The 19,275-nt window shown below is 37.0% G+C and overlaps 1 protein-coding gene across 2 annotated transcripts in view; it reads right to left on the bottom strand.

Annotated features, from left to right (window-relative positions):
• The window catches only part of PLCB1 (phospholipase C beta 1), a 652,483-nt gene that overhangs the window by 428,508 nt on the left and 204,700 nt on the right, over nt 1–19,275 (bottom strand). For both annotated transcript variants that reach the window (XM_069495451.1, XM_069495450.1), the window contains exon 3: nt 15,229–15,297. In XM_069495451.1, coding sequence (XP_069351552.1) covers nt 15,229–15,297 — 69 coding nt within the window. The remainder of the gene's footprint in view (nt 1–15,228; nt 15,298–19,275) is intronic.

The following is a 19,275-nucleotide window of genomic DNA, read 5'->3' as shown; positions in this document are numbered from 1 at the left end:
ATGACGAAAACCTGACAAAAAGAATAAGGATGGGAATGAGACTTCTTTGAGTATTCTCACTTATATAATTTTGAATTCTGAACCATGTGAATATTTTATACTTTCAAAATGTGAAATTAATAAAAGGAATAGAGAATTGGAATCTGTGAAATTGAATGTAACTATAAATAAATGAATAAAACTGTAAGGCAAATTAATAACTCTACAGAAAATTTTAATAATCAAATTAATAATAATCTTGGAACATATATTCTTAGTAAGAAATAGTCTAATGAATAACTAAAACTGCAAAGAAATGTTGGATTTTTCTCTAGTGGACTTATTACTAGTAACACCAGTATTTTTATTCTAGAATTATTTTGTGTAAACTATAACAAAGAAGTAAATGTATCAGTGCAATAGGGAATCAGAACTGCCACTATGAGAAAAGACAAATATATACATGGAAGGAGAGAAAATGAAGAACCCTATGATAATGGATTAAACTGGATCTATTTAGATCTATAATCCTACTCCTAGAATTTTAATTTCAGGAGATAACACTAAAGAATAAAAATGCTCAGTGAAGACATATTTGCTTCACAGTTACTTATAATAGCAAAAATAAAATGAAAATTATCTAAATACTCAATAGTGGGGGTGGGGGCGAAAAAAAATACTCAATAGTAAACGGAAGGCAAATAGTTAATATAATTTTAAATCAATGGATTGTTATTCAGCCATAAAACTGATAAATATAAAAAAAAAATTAGACTAATGACCATGTCTACATTGTATACATTCTGGCTATAAGCTGGAATTCTTCAAACTCTAAGGCAATTAGTTTATATATTTTTTTCAAATAAATTTTTTGTAATAGCTTTAGATGTTGAGAAAATTAAAGACAGATATCCCTTTCCATTATTCTCCTCACCTTGTGCTTCAACTGTCCTTTATATCAGTGGTCCCCAACCTTTTTGGCACCAGCAAGTGGTTTCATGCAGGACAATTTTTCCAAGCACCAGGTGGAGGGCATGGTTTCAGGATGATTCAAGAGTAGTACATTTCTTGTGCAGTCAAACCTCTCTGCTAATGACAATCTGTATTTGCAGCTGCTCCTCAGTGCTAGCATCACTGCCTCAGCTCCACCTCAGATCATCAGGCATTAGATTCTCATGAGGAGCACGCAACCTAGATCCCTCGCATTCGCAGTTTACAGTAGGGCTCCTGCTCCTGTAAGAATCTAATGCCAATGCTGATCAGACAGGAGGCGGAGCTTATGCGGTGATGTCATTGACGGATACCAGTCCATGGCCTGGGGGTTGGGACCACAGCTTTATACAACTTCTCATTTTCGGACACTGAGCCTTTATTAAGGCAATAATTCAGGACTGGTTCCTAAAATAATTGGTTTTTCTCTTCTCAGTCATACAGCCAAAAGGATTTACTTAGTTCCAAGGATACATAATTTCAGTGTTCCAATGTAGTGCTAGAATTAACAGTGCATGAAATTTTTGCCACGTGCAACTAATACCAACTAATGCTATTAAAGCAATATGTTTTGTTAGTATTAAAAGAAATATTTTGAATGGACTTGGATTCATCACAGCTTGAATTTTTGCCCTCCTGTCAACAATGCCACACCTTATTAATGGGGGCAAAGATGCCATCAAAAGAGTCAAGGTGACACTCCTGAAATTTATGCTCCCCACTTCCTCCATAGCTATGTGGTTTTAGATACATAATTTATTGTCTAACATCTTGTTGCCAGAGAAACAAGCTCAACTTACCAAACAAAGGCATGGTTCAGCTCAATATATTATTTTTGTTGCAACTTGGTAGTTTCTCAATTTACAATCTTGCATTGGGCATGAATATTGGTAAATTAAAAGCAGAGCATTTCAGAGTCATGATTAAAAGAAGCTTCATGAACTTCTAGACATTTGGAACAATTTCTATGAATTTACCTCAAAGATTTTAGAATAACGTGGTGCAGTTAAGTATCGGGGGAAACTATTTACAGAGCAGAGAATTGATCTATTATGACTTTGCATATTTTATACCCTAGAATAAAAATTTACTTTGTTTTCTCTTTTAAGAACAGAAAAAATAGTTTTCTACTCACACACAGTATTTCAAATGCTCATATCCTTCAAATACATTATTTAAGGACTACCAGCTCAAACCATGAAATTTTGAGCAGCTAACCATAAAATTAAATATCGAGTCTAGTTTGCTATTATATACATGATTTATTTTTTAATATAGTTTCCAAAGGCTCTGTCAACCATTAACTCATGTGAAATATCCCACTTAATCATCTGTTTTTATTTTAGATATTCTAAAAGATGTTTCTTTTCAAGATTATGTATAGATAACTGATTTGAAAGTATTATTGACTTTAAAATTGTGTAAACATAAAATTTAGTTTTCCTTATTCAGCCATTCCACACTCTTTGGTGTATGTGTGGGACAAAACTAATATTAGGACTTAAAATTAATTTTATTTAGACTTTTTATCTGGTATTCATATTTGCAAGTAATAATATGTAGATAATGCCTTATGAACAATCTTTAATCTTCAAACAAAACTGCAAGGAAATTGATTAATAACAGACGTGTGTTTCAGAGTCCCATAAAATAAAATAACTCTCTCATTAACTCCTGTTTTAGACAGTAGAGATTTACCTATGGCAAAAATAAAGTTGATAGTTGTTTAATTTCCCAGATCATTTGTATGTGTCTCAATTCATGAAAATTCTTTTTTAACTCTTGTTAAATTTGCCCTAAGGTACTGTAAGAATGTAAGACATTGCAATTCATTCACAGATACAAAATGATTTACTTATTTCATTTCAACTAAAGATAGTAAAATTTAATTTTTAATTAACATTCATAAAAAGAAAAATTATGTTCAAGAAATGATTTTTAACCAGATATTACAAATCTTGAAATATCTTAGGAAGTGTTTAATGTAAAAATTTAAACGTTACCCTACTATATATGAATGATGAGAAAAGCTTTTGTTTTTAAATGTATCACTAAAGTGAAAATTTTGCCAGATACTAAGAACTCTACATAATATGGATGGCAAATGCAAATATCTAAAGAAAAAAATTGATGATATGGCTGTGGCAGCAAAGAGTCTAATTTGTCAAATAATGACACCAACGTTGAGTCTATTAAACATATGTACTGTGATCTATAGTTTTAAGGATAGTAATAGCTACCACTTAGGGAGCCCCTGCTATAAAACATGTAAGAAGGCCTTTAATCCTCACAACAACCTTGAGAAACAGTATTATTAGCTTTATTTTATGGATGAGGAAATCAAGACAAGAAGTTAAGCAACTTAATCATGGCCACATGGGTAATACTGGTAGAGTATTTTAACCACAGCTGTCCCTGCAGTACCAAAGCTTCAGAAACAGAGCCAAAGCTTCATTTTCAGGGCATTAAAGTCAACTCACATGAACCAGAGAACAATGAAACTTCTCTCTCTCTCTTATACAGAGACACCCATACCAGGAACCGGGGAGAAGCTATGGCTTTTAGAAATTGTTCCCTAAGTAACTTCTACACACTTTTAATCTAAACTCAATTCAAGCTTTACCTTGATTTAAGATCTTCCAAGAAGGCCACATGGTAACAATTTAATATAAGCAATAAGATGTGAAGCCATAGAAAATTGATCTCCAGAAATAATAATCAGTAGACACGGAATCCCACGCTAGTGGTACATCAGGCTTTAGGCTGGTCTAAATGCCAAACTAGTTTCCAGATACTATGAAAATATTTGTGTCTTGAATAATATTTGGGCAATGCTGATGGCTTTCTGTCATAAACCAAGGTCTATGATGTGGAAAAAAAATAGGTAAGACTAATTCTAATAAAGTTTAAAATTAAAAACAACTCATGATATGATACAAGACAAAATTCAACTGTGTATTATCAAGAGATCACCTAAGAACTTCATCTTCAAACTTCTTTAATTGGGTATCCGTACCATTTTGCGGACAGACTCCTCCTACACTGGTGTTCCGATCCCCATACAGAGTGTGAGATTAACTTCATAATCTCCAGCTATCAGGGCACTTATGTGAATGCAGCAGAATGTTAATCCTAGGAGATGCTTATAACAAAGTGATTCACAGTTTAAAAATAAAAGAAAAAACCTGACCCCAATCTCTGCCCAACACATCAAAGGCTATGAGAATTTTTTTCAATAAAGGAACCTCTAGCATTTCCCAAACTTATTTGCCTAGACAACACCCTTATCTTGTAACACCTATTAGCATTCCAAGGAACTTACTTGGACAAATATTGAGTTCCGGTTTTTAAAAAGTATTCTCCGTCCCTGAGAAAAGATGCAATAACTGTTCACAGAGTTATGCCCATGTATGGCCAATAGTGATGAGCAAATTTTTCTCCTAACCCCACTGGTCTTAACTGAAATAGGTAATGCTTGGATATAAATTTAAAGAATCCAGAAGCATCTGCCTACAGAAGTACCAAAAGGCATGGAGAAAATGTGTTAGGTGAGTGAGTAGAATTTTCTGGTCCGCTAGTCCCCATGATCCTGTTTTGCAACCACCACCAAGCATACTGTTTAATTAGGTTATTCCGTCTCCTCAAAACCTCTATAGACATCATTTCAGTAGTCTTGGAAAATTTTATTTCTGCTATTAACAAAGATCTGTCAAGTGGCAAGTATTCTACTACTTTATTTTAACTCTGAATTGCCTCTTTTTACATAAGATAAATGCTTATTCTTTCTCTATGTGAAATTTCAGTTTAGACAGCTAACAATGTTGACTATGCTGATAGGAAAGGAAAACGACAGTCAAAGAACTCTTTCATCCACGAAAATACCTACTATGTGTCACATTTCACATCCAAAAGCCATGATGTAGTAGTTCACATTTTTATGATAAATGGAAAGAATTTAACAATTTTTTAGCCATTTCCCATTCAAAGATGGTAAAGAAAGAATTTCTCAGAATATATTGGTATACGCTCTTAAGATCTTTCCACTCTACCCATCTGCCTCACAAATTAACATATCACACATTAAGTCTGGCAAATCCATTTCAGGTATGTGCGTCAGTTAATTCTCACAAGAGTTCTATGGTGCTTATGAATATTATCTTTAGTCTCCAGGGATTATCTTGCTCATTTCCTTCATTTTATGTTGAAGAAAGTGAGGTTCCTAAAAGGTAATATGACTCTACCAAGGTCATTCTACCAGCTGCAGAGCCCAAATTAAAAACCCAGTGTTCTTACTCTGTTTGTGCTGTTACCGCAAAATACCTGAGACTGAGCAATTTGTAAACAATAGAAATTTATTGCTCATCGTCCTGGAGGGTAGGAAGTTCTAAATGAAGGTGCAGGCAGGTTTGGTGTCTGGTGAGGGCTGCACCTCTGTTGCCAGATGGCTCCTTGAATGCCGTGTCCTCATCTGGCAAAGGAGGAAAAGCAAAACGGGCTGAGCACTGTATGAAGCTTCTTTGGGCCTTAATCCCAACTCAGGAGGGAGGAGCCCTCCTGACCTAATCACCCCCCTAACTTTTAATACTATTGCACTGGAGATAAAGTTTCAACATAAATTTGGAGAGGACACAAACATTCAAACCATAGCACCCAGGTCACCTGAAGACAAGCATAGCGCCCAGTCTACTTCAAGTCCTAAGCTTGAAAAGGAATTATAATGACATGCCCCATATTTTCAGACAATATTCCCATTGAAAACTTTTTCCTCTGTTCAGTCATGTGTCAAATTACATCCCAGTATTTCCCCCTGTTGGACCATGTGTCATATTACATGCCAAATTACTTTAGAACCTAATATCCCAAATGGATGCAGTTCAAGTAATATATAAGCATAATTATCTATCAGTCTCAGTGAACACAAAAAAGACTAAACCACAAAGTGAACTTAAGGCAGGTAGGCAGGTAGGCAGGTTAAGTAGCAATGAGTGAGCTCCTACAATCTGTCAAACATTATGATTTGCATCTTGTAGTCAGTCATAATACAAATAACCAGACAACTCAATACAGCAAGTATTATTCAGAAGAACTAAGAAAGTTTCCTGGCATCTCTCAGCTAATATGTGCACTGGGATTTGAATCTGGGTCTCTTTGACCCCAAACCTTGTTATTCCCATTTTAAAACAGTGCTTCGGATTTTGCTTCAGTGGCTTCATTGTGCAGAAAAAGATACCAACATGTTCTTAACTGATGGTCCATTGCCCTAAAATTATTTTGCTTGTTGGGAAAATCCATTTAACCGTTAGCAAATCTAGACAGTTTTCTAAATAAGAACTGTACATCTTGGTACAACAACACTGCTGTGCTAGTTCTCTCGGGGTAGGTGCTTGCTGCAAAGATAAATATGCCTGAAGTTCATTTTTCTACAGTTAACATATAAAAATTAGGTTTTCATAGGTAGGTTTAAACACCAGAGCTACAAAAGTATAAATCTCTGTGTGAAGCAATCCATGGTAGTACATGGAATTCTATTATAAATAGATAAATTATGCAACTTGGATTTGCTTTTACCTGCTGCAATACATCACATGAAAATCAGTGATACTTTATATTTACTTAATAAAGTTCATTAATGATAGCTAAAATGTATGTGGCACATAACAATGTATGTGACAATTGCATTAAGTGTTTTACATGCATGTTATCACTGATTCCTGGCCACTGAGTCCTCAATAGGACTCAATGACTCCAACCAGATTAGATAAACAAGGAGATTATTCCTATAATTCAGATGGGGAAACTCAATCTCAGAGATGTGACAAAACTTGCTAGGTTATAAAGCTTGCAACGGCCTTGGAGGCTTGGCTATCTGACCCAAGAGCTTGTACCCTTGATCACTACACTCTTGCAGGCACTTAACATGCACAATGACACATGGTGAATGCTCCAGGTCATATAAAAACGAGTGCTGATGATATGAAAGCAACACATTCCTCAATAGAGGCACTCCACAAAAGCAATCTGACTACAAAGTTCTATCTACTTCGTCAATTGTATTGATTATAAAGAAAAAAATCTGCTTATCTATATTAAACCAAGAGCGAAATAATCTTACAGTGCTACTCCTTATAAATAAGTAAATAAACTTGGCTTTGTCATGTAATGAGGGAATACTGTTATGGGTTGAATTGTACTGTGGTGCTTTGCTATGGCAGTCAGAAAGGACTAGTATGAGTACTATGGTCCATTTCTCTGTATTAAATGTAGCAGTCAAGTTTAAGACAGACTAGATTTAAAAATGGTCCTTTTGACGAGAAATTTTGCAGGAAAATTCTCAATGCTTTTCTACATAAAAATCCCTATTTTTAAAAAGAAACCATCCATTGAAGTTGGTACTCTTTTTACATAGAGTTATGGTTCTGAAACTTGGCTGAACACTGGAATCTCTGAGGAACTTTAAAGAAAATATCAGTGTTTCAGCCCCACATCAGACATTTTAATATAATTGATCTGGGTGTAGCCTTCACATCAAGATTTTATTAATAAAAGGTCCCCAAGTGCTTCTCATATCTCTGTATGTGAACTCAAGATTAAAAACCCTGGCTTAGAAAGCGGTTCACTCTGTAGTATTAATTTAAGAAATGAATATCAGATACATCCACAAGATGGCGTATTGTTGCATTTGAAAGAATTAAAATTGAGAAATGTTTCCAAAATGCAATTCTGTATCATTGCATGTACAACAAATTGGATTTAGATTGAAATTATACCAGATAAAAGCAATGATAAAATGAGTTGCAAACTTAGAAAAATTAGCCGGGCATGGTGGCGCTTGCCTGTAGTCCCAGCTACTCAGGAGGCTGAGGCAGGAGGATCGCTTGAGCCCAGGAGTTTGAGGTTGCTGTGAGCTAGGTTGACGCCATGGAACTCTAGCCCGGGCAACAGAGTGAGACTCTGTCTCAAAAAACAAACAAAAAAAAAAGACCTGGGCTTTACTTAACTCCTGGGTACTAATCCTGTCTTCAATAAGGGATCTCCTCACAGTAAGAATACTCTTGGCTGGCATGACTTTTATCTACAATTAACTCTGGTCGTAACTGTGGTCTCCCCCTACCCTCTCTACAAACCTTTAAGGTCCTTTTGAACTCTTTGGTGGTAGGGTCCTAATACCAGTCCTTCTTGTTATAAACAACATGGAATTATTATTATTATTATTATTTTTGAGACAGAGTCTCACTCTGTTGCCCGGGCTAGAGTGAGTGCCGTGGCATCATCCTAGCTCACAGCAACCTCAAACTCCTGGGCTTAAGCGATCCTCCTGCCTCAGCCTCCTGAGTAGCTGGGACTACAGGCATGCACCACCATGCCCGGCTAATTTTTTCTATATATATTTTTGGTTGGCCAGATCATTTCTTTCTATTTTTAGTAGAGACAGGGTCTCGCTCTTGCTCAGGCTGGTCTCAAACTCCTGACCTCAAGTGATCCATCCGCCTCGGCCTCCCAGAATGCTAGGATTACAGGCGTGAGCACCGCGCCCGGCCTAATAACATGGAATCTTGATTCAACCACACACATATTCAGTTTACTGTATTTTACAGATAGACATACACGCATACTGAGTAATGTAGGCATTGGTCAAATACACAGATTTACCTGTTGATAAGAGACAAACCAACATCTTCTAAAATTTGAGAAATTATATTAATATCCCAGAAAAGACTTAGTATATCTGTGATTGCTTTTAGGGGAAAAAAAAAAAAAAGTAAAAAGCATTTAACCATTAGAGAAGACATCCTATACTTTAATGGTACCTTGAAAAATCTTCTCTTGTTCACCACTGAATGGCCATGAGGGTAAGGGACAGGTATAAAGGCCAGAAGAGTTTTAAATGCAAATGTCTACCAAGGGAACCATTCCTTAAACACCCCCCGCGCCCCCGCCAGCATCCTGATATTTCTGCTACCAAATCTCTGACTAGTTATATAAAGGTTTTTGTTTCCAAGGAAACCACTGACATCTATGGAATTTAATGAACATAAAAAAGGAACTATGCCATATAATTTACATCTAAAGATAAATGTGAATAGTTGTCAAAATCATCACACACACACACACAGATCATTTTGTAAATTTTTAGCCCTATTTTGCCCATTTATTAAAGATGTAAATAAACACACATTTACAGAAACAGAATGACAAAACAAACAAACAATTCCAACATGTTAGGTAAATTAAGAAACAGCTGGAGCCAAGAATAAGCCTCAAAGATTGATCTTAGCAACTGAGTGAAAAAGGCAGAAATCTTTATTTGGTTGTATAAAGAGTTTTCTTCTTGCCTAAACCTCAAACATCTACATCCAATTTTATGATTGCGGTTTCACACAATGGTAAAATTGGTACAAAGTCAGGGAAATAGCACATAATCAGCAAAGGGAGACAATAAATAAAGCATTCTTTTCAACTCCAGGCCTCATGGATGATTCATTAAAACCACTGTTGTATAACATCCAAATATCAGCTCATTATGAGATTTATATATTGGCATCCAGATTCTATGATGAGCTTTTTGAGATTCAACAACCCCTAAATAGCCTATGTTGGAATATTAACAGGAAATGCTCATAATAAAGGGAAAAAATTTAAAGCGTATGCAAAATGGCATCTTCAGTAAAATTGTAAGTGTGCAAAAGTGAAGTCTTAGTAGAAAAAAAAATCTACTAGAAGAAAATTCATTTGATCCAAATTCACCATTTAACTCTCTCTTTCTTGAAATACTTGAAGTACTTTTTTTAGGCATCCAGGATATGCTCTCTCTGGTCCTTCACTCTCCTCATTGGTTGCTCCTTTTCAGACTCTTCCTTTTGTTTTTTATTATTGTGGTAAAATATACATCAGATTTACCATTGTTAAGTGCATAGTTCAATCACATTTAATAGATTCATCTTGTTATGCAACCTCCACCACCATCCATTTCTTGAAATTTGTCATCTTCTCAAACTGAAACTCTGTATCCATTAAACAATAACTCCCCATTTTCCCCAGGTTTCCCCTGGCACCTGGCAACCACCATTCTACTTTCTATCTCTATGCATTTGACTTCTATAGATACAGGCACACCTCATTTGATTGCACTTTGCTTTATTGTGCTTTGCAGATACCGTGTTTTTTACAAATGAAAAAGTTGTAGCAACCATTTTTCCAATAGCATGTGTTCACTTCTTGGCTCTGTGTCACATTTTGGTAATTATCTCAGTATTTCAAACTTTTTCATTATTATTAAATGTGTTATGATGATCGGTGATCAGTGATCTTTTATGTTACCCCTGGAATTGCTATGGGGTACCATGAACCGTGCCCATATAAGACAGTGAACTTAATTGAGAAATGTTGTGTGTCGCCTGACTGCTCCACTGACTGGCTGTGCCCGTATCTCTCTTCTTCTTTTGGGGCCTTCTTATTCCCTGAGACACAACAAGATTGGAATTAGGCCAATAACCTTACAATAGCCTCTAAGTGTTCAAGTGATAGGAAGAGTCACACATCTCTCACTTTAAACCAAAAGCTAGAAAAGATAAGCTTAGGAAGGCGTGTCAAAAGCTGAGATAGTTCAAAAGCGAGTCCTCTGTGCCAGTCACCCAAGTTGTGAATGCAAAGGAAAAGTTCTGGAAGTTAATTAAAAGTGCTATTATACTGAACACACGAATCATAAGAAAGCAACACAGTCTTATTGCTCATAATGGAGAAAGTTTGAGTGGTCTGGATAGAAGATCAAACCAGCCACAACATTCACTTAAGCTAAACCCTAATCCTAAGCAAGGCCCTATTCTCCCTTCAATGCTATGACTACTGAGAGAGACAATTATGCTATGTACCACCTAGAATTTAACTGTGACCTAGATATCTACAAAGAATCCATATTACCATTACCATTACATATCTGAAATAACTGCCCTTTACCAATAGAATGAACTGGTCGTCAGATAAACATGCAAAGCAGTTTCCTTTGCATGAAACAGTTTGAAAATAAAACTATGGAAATATTTTTCAGTGATACTGTCACATACAACATTGAGAGGTCAATGTCAGCAGCATGGAGTTTTCATGTACTAAAGTTGGAGGGGCCTCTGTAACCATGAGATCGATCCTTATGGAGCCCAAAAGCAATACTAGAATTGCTTTCAAGAAGCCATGCGTGAAGGTTAACATAAGTCTTAAATCCGTTTTGCTTGCAAAAAACCTTACTTTGCCTAGAGTGTGACCTGATTTTTTTTTTTTTTAAGTTCACCTGATTTGCTTGACCAAGGAAAGGAGTTTTATGTTTTGTAAACTTGTTCAACATCAGTTTTAGATCTGTAAGATGGAGAGCCTTGGCTTGATTAACTTCCCAATTTAAAAGGCAGAATCAAGGGCTAACAGAACTTACACACCTATAACCATGTGCCCCATGCCCCCATTTCACAGATGAGGAAGTGGAGGTATAGGCAGAAGATGCAACTTCCTAAAGCTCTTTAATAGCAGAGCTGGCACCTGAAACCAAACATCTACTTTCCTAGTTTCAGCTACTTTTCAATATACCTAAGGACTTAATACTTCCTTAGAATCCCTGAGGATGAAGCAATAATCTTTTTCAGTATCATTTAAAAAATCTTTCTGATATATATATATGCCCACAGTAAAAATTACACTTTATGTTGTGACCAAGAACATATAAACACATACATGAAAAAAGTTTCATGAAACAACTTTGCTCTGCACGAGACACTGATATTTTCTAGTCAAGTCTTTTTCATTTTATGAATGCTGCACATGAGCCACCAAACTGATCTTCTGGGTCAGGAACTACTAATAGGTCAGAAGCCACAGTGATAAACACCCTTTAAAAGCAAAAATCCTTTTGAAATGACCACCCAGAAAGTACAAGATGTATATACCAAAGCACCTAGCCCTTCTATGTACTTCATAAGCCTGGGAGCAAGAAAGGAAAAATAAATACATTTTAGATTTCAAAGATATTTTCTTTTCGTTTTTACATTTGGATAAAAATCTCCTAATTTCTTTCTGATGAGAAATTTCGAAACTGGTAACTTGAACAAAGGTTATATGCAGAAAAGTAGATCTGGAATTGTATGCATTATACTGGGAGTTGACATTTAAATTTATCAACAGGCCAACACATGGACACTTTTCCATTTCCTAGAAATGTTATTTCAAATCACAGCAGGCACAGAATATAGTTCATTTTCAACTCGATCTTGAATTTTTATATAATGAGTTGCTGTGAAATACAAAAAAATAATATGAATATACAGATAAATATTTGTAGGGTGCCTGGGTATTTTGATAAACATCTGCTCCACAAATGTTCTTACATCCTTTACGGTCTATAAGCCCCCGCAGAAAGTCTTGCACTCAATCTGTCTTCATGTTACACTGCCTTTTTGTCCCAAGTTTTGAAGCTTTCCTCACTTCATAGTGATCTTTACACTTTATAATCTTTTCCTGTTAAGTCCTGCTGCTGCTTTTATCCTGAACAACTCAATGGTCTATTTAGTTTTCCTCCTCCAGGCCATACACCTTCTTCTACAAGGTAATTATACTGTAATCATTCTGGGGTACTCTAGTGAACAGCTACGCTCTCTCTTGGCCCACATTATATAGAACTGTTGTCGTGTAGGGAAGCTGTAGGGAAGCCAGGAGCTGCCAAGGGTGGCATACAGAGGACAGCCACCCTGGGAAACCCTAAGATGGAAAAGGGACTCCTGCCAGCGCCTTGGAAGCCACATCTGTGGAAAATGGGCCACCTCATCCTTGGTGACATTAATTGAGCAGCTGCATGAGACTTCGCCTGAACTGAGCACTTCCACTGAAATTTTCAATACATTCCAATCGTTTTAAATAAACGATCTTTTGATTTCTCCAGTTTGAGCCAGGGTTTTCTTTGGCAACTTGAAGCTTGCCAGATATGAATGTCAACTTCTTTCCTGCCTGTCAATCCACAAAGCCCCTTTCAGCCAAACCCCTCCCCTCCGATCCCTCTTGCTAATATAAACTTTTCTAAATTAAGTGAGTGAAATGAGAATTGGCTTCCTGCAAATCTGACTTGAAATTTTTAATAATATCAACAAAAAATAATGATGCTAATACCAACAATAGTGGCTCATATTTAGCGAGTGCTTATTATATACCAGCAATAAGTTAAGGCAGCAGTGCTGAAATTTTGCTGCAAGTTTTTCTCAAAACCAGGATGCCCACGTCACATGTCACACATGTAAACAATTTGATTCTTGTGGCACTATAGAGTATTTGGGAGTGGAAAACAGGTACCAGAATTTTTTTTAAAGTTTCCCAGGTGAGTCCATGAACAGTTAAATTTGAGAACTCCTGTGCTAAAGGTTTGCTAATGAATTATTTGATTTCATCCTTACAGCAATCATTTGAAGTACTTATTATTATTATCACCTCTTAGCAAATGAGGAAGAAGTATGTGTTTCAGGAAGGCCACACAGGTAATATTCAACAGAACTAGGCTTTGGAAATACCGTATTAAAGGAGAGTGAGGTTCTTGAACACCAGCAAGGAAAAAGAAGGGAAAAACAGTCAAAGCCAAGAGTATTCTGAGCGTTAAAAACCCATCCTCAAGTATTTCAGGACCTAATAGCGGTTTATCAGCTGAGCACAATATGGACCCTACTTCTGTTCATTTGTCAACATTCAGTAGACATTTATCAAACCACATCCATAAAGGAAACACTTAACTGATAAGCAAGCTGTGTACTGCAATAAAAGAGACAGATTCAAGCCTGAAAGAAATTCTCCATAACGCAGAAGAATTGATGTTGACTCCCAATGTGTGGAGACAAAGCAGCGTCTGATACATTGTAGGCCACTATCTTTAACCAATATTGATATTGAAATTTTAAATTGGGCCAATAAACTTGCATTAAAAAGGAAACTTTATAGCTACGTTATCGATATAGTTCTTGGAACTAACAGGCATACTTGAAACTTGGCTGAAATATTGTTGGGAGAAGAAAAAAAGGTTCTTTCCTACACTGAGAACTGTGAACAATTTTGAATCATTAACAAAGCACCAATTACGATAAGCCTGATACCACATTGAAAGACCACACTACTGAAATCCCTTATTACTAAGGAGATGAGTGTAATGAATGCAACCGTTTCACAAGAAACACTTATAGAAGCAGCCTTCTTGAAAACAGTACTAATTTTATTTTTGACATTTCACTGTACTCATTTTAACCCTTTTTATAAAAAAAAGCAACAGCTGTGTGTTTGCTCTATGGTAGAATTTGTTAGCACCTACTGCGCCTTGTTATGTCCCTGAAGAATCATCATTCCAGGTAATTTTTTTTTTTTTTTTTGTGGCATCTCCAAAGCAACAGATCATTTTGAATGTTGAAGAAAGTATTTTGACTTTTAAAAGATAAAATAAAAGTTGTGGGAAAACACTCAAATAGAAAATCACTACTTTTTAAATCAATTATGGAAATAGGCATTGAGCTCTTAAGTGTACTCTTTATTTTCCAATAACCTCTCTGCTAGAAATGAAGTATTCAAAGTACTAAATTTTAAATATAATACAAATAGTTTTCAACTTTGATGTTGAGCTAACACTTTCTGCTACTATACACTACCAGATAATCTAAGTTTAAAAAATATGTATGTTCTTCATCCAACATGCAGAAACAATTCTCAAAAAATAAACTGCAAATACTTCTTCAAATTATTTCTTTGGCAAGTTTTTCAAACAAAAACAAATGACACTGCATACAACTGACCTTTGGGTCTTCACTAGTAACATTCACAGAATAAGACTATACACCTTTTGGCTTCAGGGATGAAATTATTTCAATTGCAAAGCATTTGAGCTACATGGAATCTCTGTTCATCATGTCTAAAGGTTAGTTTCCCTTATGCTTATGAGGTCCAACGATTTTTTCAAATAATTTTAAGCCCGTCTTAACCATTTACAATGACCCAGTAACTTTGGCATTGTTTTTTTTTTGTTTGTTTGTTTCAAATAAAAATAAAATTAGAGAGAATAAAGTAAGCCCCTATGTCCAACTGCCCATATATTGTTTTCATCTTTTCGTAAGAGTGTAAGTATTTAGACTGTACTGGCTGTTGTGTTTTACAACATCTACAACAGAGAAACTTTTAATTGGGGCAATTAGTTGATATCATGGCACAGCTAAATAATCAAGGCAGCATCTGGTGCATGCACACTGCTCTGCCTCCTACCTTGGGAGCTTTGGCGTGTCTCCCACATCTGGCATCCTTGACAAGGCTGAGATCCAACAGCTCTGTCTCCTGGAAGGCAAAAATATGAAAGTGTTAAGCAACCACACGGATCTTTCTTTCTTTGTTTTATGTCATTGACATCACTTTAAAAATAATAATATTATCTTGAGACTTGCCTGCCGATTTCTCTGCAGTTGGGATATATTTTTCCTCTTACATCACCTCTCAATTGAATCGGCATGGAAAGAAAAAGATAGCTAACTGCTAACTGCTCACTTTAATATATATTCTAATACACTTTGAAAGCATAAAGCATGTGGTATGGGTCCCTAGTCTATCCTACAAGTCATTCCTAAATCATGATGAATCGGGCCTTCGTGTTTCACGGTTGAAAAGTAATCCTTGGAGTCACTCTGCGTGTAAGCAAGGGTATGAGGGTATCTCAGTGGGGGTGGAGGATTAGGCAGGAGGGTGGGGGGAGATACTGTCATCAGCTCACACACACTCAGCTCGTCTGGCCAAGGCAAAGGCACAAATCTGCGTCCTGCAATGCCCCCACTCCTTACCTTTTACACACCTACCTCATGCCCTGATCTTTGCATTTATTCATTATCCATTATTGAACACCTATAATATGCAAGTTACTCTAGGGTATATGACACAAAAGTTGCGATTGCCTCTTTGAATGGACTTGACATCAAGTAGGGATGTGAAGAAACATGTATGTGTAAGACAAGGGGGAGTATGTTAATGCCAAATTTAAAGTTTATGGGGGGTCAGCAGAGAAAAGATAGTTTTTCCACTACAGGCTCAGAAAAAAGTTCCTGGAGGAGTCATTAAACTTGGAGAACAGAAGTAGGGAGGAAGAGGGCTCATCCCAGCTGGAAAGGACTACATGTGCAAATACACAGACAAGAAAGGACCACAGGTTTGGGCTGAACCTTGAGGTATTCATGGCCTTGAGTCACTTAGAGATCAAGAACTTTACAGGGAAAGGGATAGGGAGAAGGACAAAGAAGCATCTAGGAGCAGAGAATAGCATAAGTACAGGCACAGCAGCAGTGCGGAAGGGGACTCATGAGGGAGGACATTCAGTATTCCATTTGGCTGGAGCATAGAACTCATGATGAGAAGTCATGGGAGATAATACCAGAAAGGAATATGGGCCAAAGTATGGAAACCCTGCAAGTCAGACTAAGGACATTGAGCCTTGAGGTTTAAGATGAACACATCACCAAGTTAGACAGTAGACTCTACCACCAGCCAGACACAGCTGTGGTACAGTGAGCAGAGTTGTCTCAAAGTGACTCCAGATGTCCAAACCTATGTTTCCTAGACAATAAGCCAGGTGGGTGGAGGCATCTAGTCCCCTTCTCCCAGCAGAAGGCACAGCATCATGATTCAGCTGCCAAGAGATCCTCTGGACAGGAGTGACTGTAACTATTCACAGCCCTGAGGTCCCTAAGTATGAGCAGCTGGTGTTCTCAGGCAACTTCTTTAAACAGCTGCACCCATTCCAAGTGTCAGGTTCCAAATGGTCTGCTTATTTTCCTGCACGTACAGTTTCAGCGTAAAAAGGGTCAAATCGGAGGTGGAGTCCCTCCGCTGGAATGAAAACCCACACGGCAGGTCCAACGGAACACCTCTCTGTGGGATAAAGGGATGACAGCAACCAGTACTTCTCTTCTCTTGTTCATCCTGATCTTATCAATTTCTTTTTCCCCATTTTAGAGGACTCCTTAGCTCATTCCATGCTGTATATGACCCTATCGAAATCCTCAGGATTGGGAGATGTTGGTTAGAGTGGTTTATCCAAGTGGAAATGCCAGTCATTAATATACTTGAACATTATTTATTGAATGTGTCAGGTATAGGCCAGTACTGAGCGTTAACCAAAACATACAAAGATGAGATCCCAGTTTTGAAAAGCTCTCAAACCAATTATTATCCTCTAAAAGAGACATTTCAAAGTGCCCTGCAGACATGGGCTACAGAGAGCTATGGCATCTTTACAGCCAATACACAAGGATGAGAAGGAGTTTGCCAGCCTAATAATTGTGTGTGTGTGTGTGTGTGTGTGTGTTTGTGTGCTGAGGGGGTAGTTTCAGAGAGAGAAAACAGCAGATGAAAGTGCATAGAGGAATTGTGTGCGGTGAACTAACTACTAGACTTGGGATATGCAGCAGAGGTATATGGAGCATCAGCAATAATTACTTTCGGATTTAGTGGTCAGTACATGGGTGTCCTATTTATAATTATTCATAAAACACTAACATTTATGTTTGATGTACATTTCCATATATATGCTGTATGATTTTTATATATACACGTAACAAAAATATCAGACAATCTGTTTACATAATTTAATAGCAACATTGTCTATTCAAAGGAAATTCCTCCCAGTTGAACAAATAATAGACTTAAACTTTACTTGTTTGATTATATATACAAAGCCCAAATTGAGTTCACAAAGAACTAGATCTTAACAGGCGTCATTTTATAGACTTTTATATTACATTTAATGAACACAGTTTTCTACTTTCAGCTCAAGAGGAAAATGTTCATTCCCCAAGCCCCGGAGGGGTAGTTACCGCCTGCTGCCTTAGGGATTCATTCTGATACCACAGCCCCGAAGACACTTCTCTCACCCGTGTGTAAAATTGTGTGTGCAGGAAAATCACCACAGGGCATTATCAGCGGGGGTAATGTGGCATGGGAAAGACCCGGTAGAAAAGCTGTCGATGGATTCGTTCGGCTAGAAAGCCATGACTAAAATAGTCTCTCCCATTTCTATTAACACTCCACAGCCACCCCGCTGGAGTTTAACTACATGCATTTCTCTTCTCCACTACGAAGAAAATGAGGAACCCAATCCACAGGACCAGAAAAGTGTTGCTCGTGTCATTAAAACTTTTTCTAGGTTAATTTTCTCATGTTTATAGATTTCACAACCCACTTTCATTATAATAATGCAGTCAAATGATCCCTTTCTCAGCTCATTTAAGAGTCACTGTTTTCCAGCTTTGTGGAATTCCCTATTCCTTTGCTCCTTTCTTTGAGAGGGAGGTCACATCATACATAAGCAGGAAAATTGGGTTTGAGTAAGAGCCTTAAAATTAATTAGTCATGTATTTGGTCAATTGGTCAATCATTCTAACACACTGAGTGTCAATTTTATCATCTATTAATAACTACAGGCTGGGCATGGTGGCTCATGCCTGTAATCTCAGCAATTTGGGAGGCCGAGGCAGGAGGATCGCTGGAGGCCGGGAATTCCAGACCAGCCTGAGCAACATAGCAAGACCCTTTCTCTAAAAAAAGAAAGGGAAAGAAAGAAAGGAGAGAGATAAGAAGGAAAAAGAAAAAAGGCTGAGTATGATAATAACTTGACAATGACTTCCTACATCAGAGTCACTTAAGGAGGCTTGGTGAAACACTGATTAGCAGGGCATCACCCATCAGAGCTTCTGGTTCAGTGGGTCTGACGTAGAACTGAGAACATGCAACTCTAATAACTTCCAGGTGAGGCTGATGCTGCTGGTCCAAGGACCTCACTTTGGGAACCACTGATACATTCTTACTCATACGGTTGTGTTTCTAAGGCTTATTATGTGAACATGATTGATGAAACTATATATTACTTACATTATACGAAAAATCTATAACTGTCATTTCTTTATATAGGGAACTGTCAAATAAAAATATTACACCCACTGAATGCCTAATGGTGAATAATCTAGGCTTCAATTTGACTTAATTGAAGAAAAACTATTGAATGACAAATGCCATCGACTTCTATTTTAATAAGTTCCCTTAGGACTAAATTTTACCCTACACAAGGAAATGTCTCTAAGTGTTGAGAAACCCAAGCGATCATTGGAATTGTTTTGTGTTTGCCAAAAATGTTCTACTATCTAACCTTCGCATTACACTCCCCAACATTAGAGACAGCTTTAGAAAAGTGGAAGAAATTTGTTCTCTCTAACCCCTAAGCCCATCCAACAATGAAAAGGGGTTTAGGGTGTCCAGAGATGTGTAACCTACCTG

The sequence above is a fragment of the Eulemur rufifrons genome, chromosome 20, assembly GCF_041146395.1.
Source record: "Eulemur rufifrons isolate Redbay chromosome 20, OSU_ERuf_1, whole genome shotgun sequence".
NCBI classification, from domain to species: Eukaryota; Metazoa; Chordata; class Mammalia; order Primates; family Lemuridae; genus Eulemur; species Eulemur rufifrons.
Note: the sequence above shows the minus strand (reverse complement) of the source record. Positions and strands in the feature narration are given on the sequence as shown.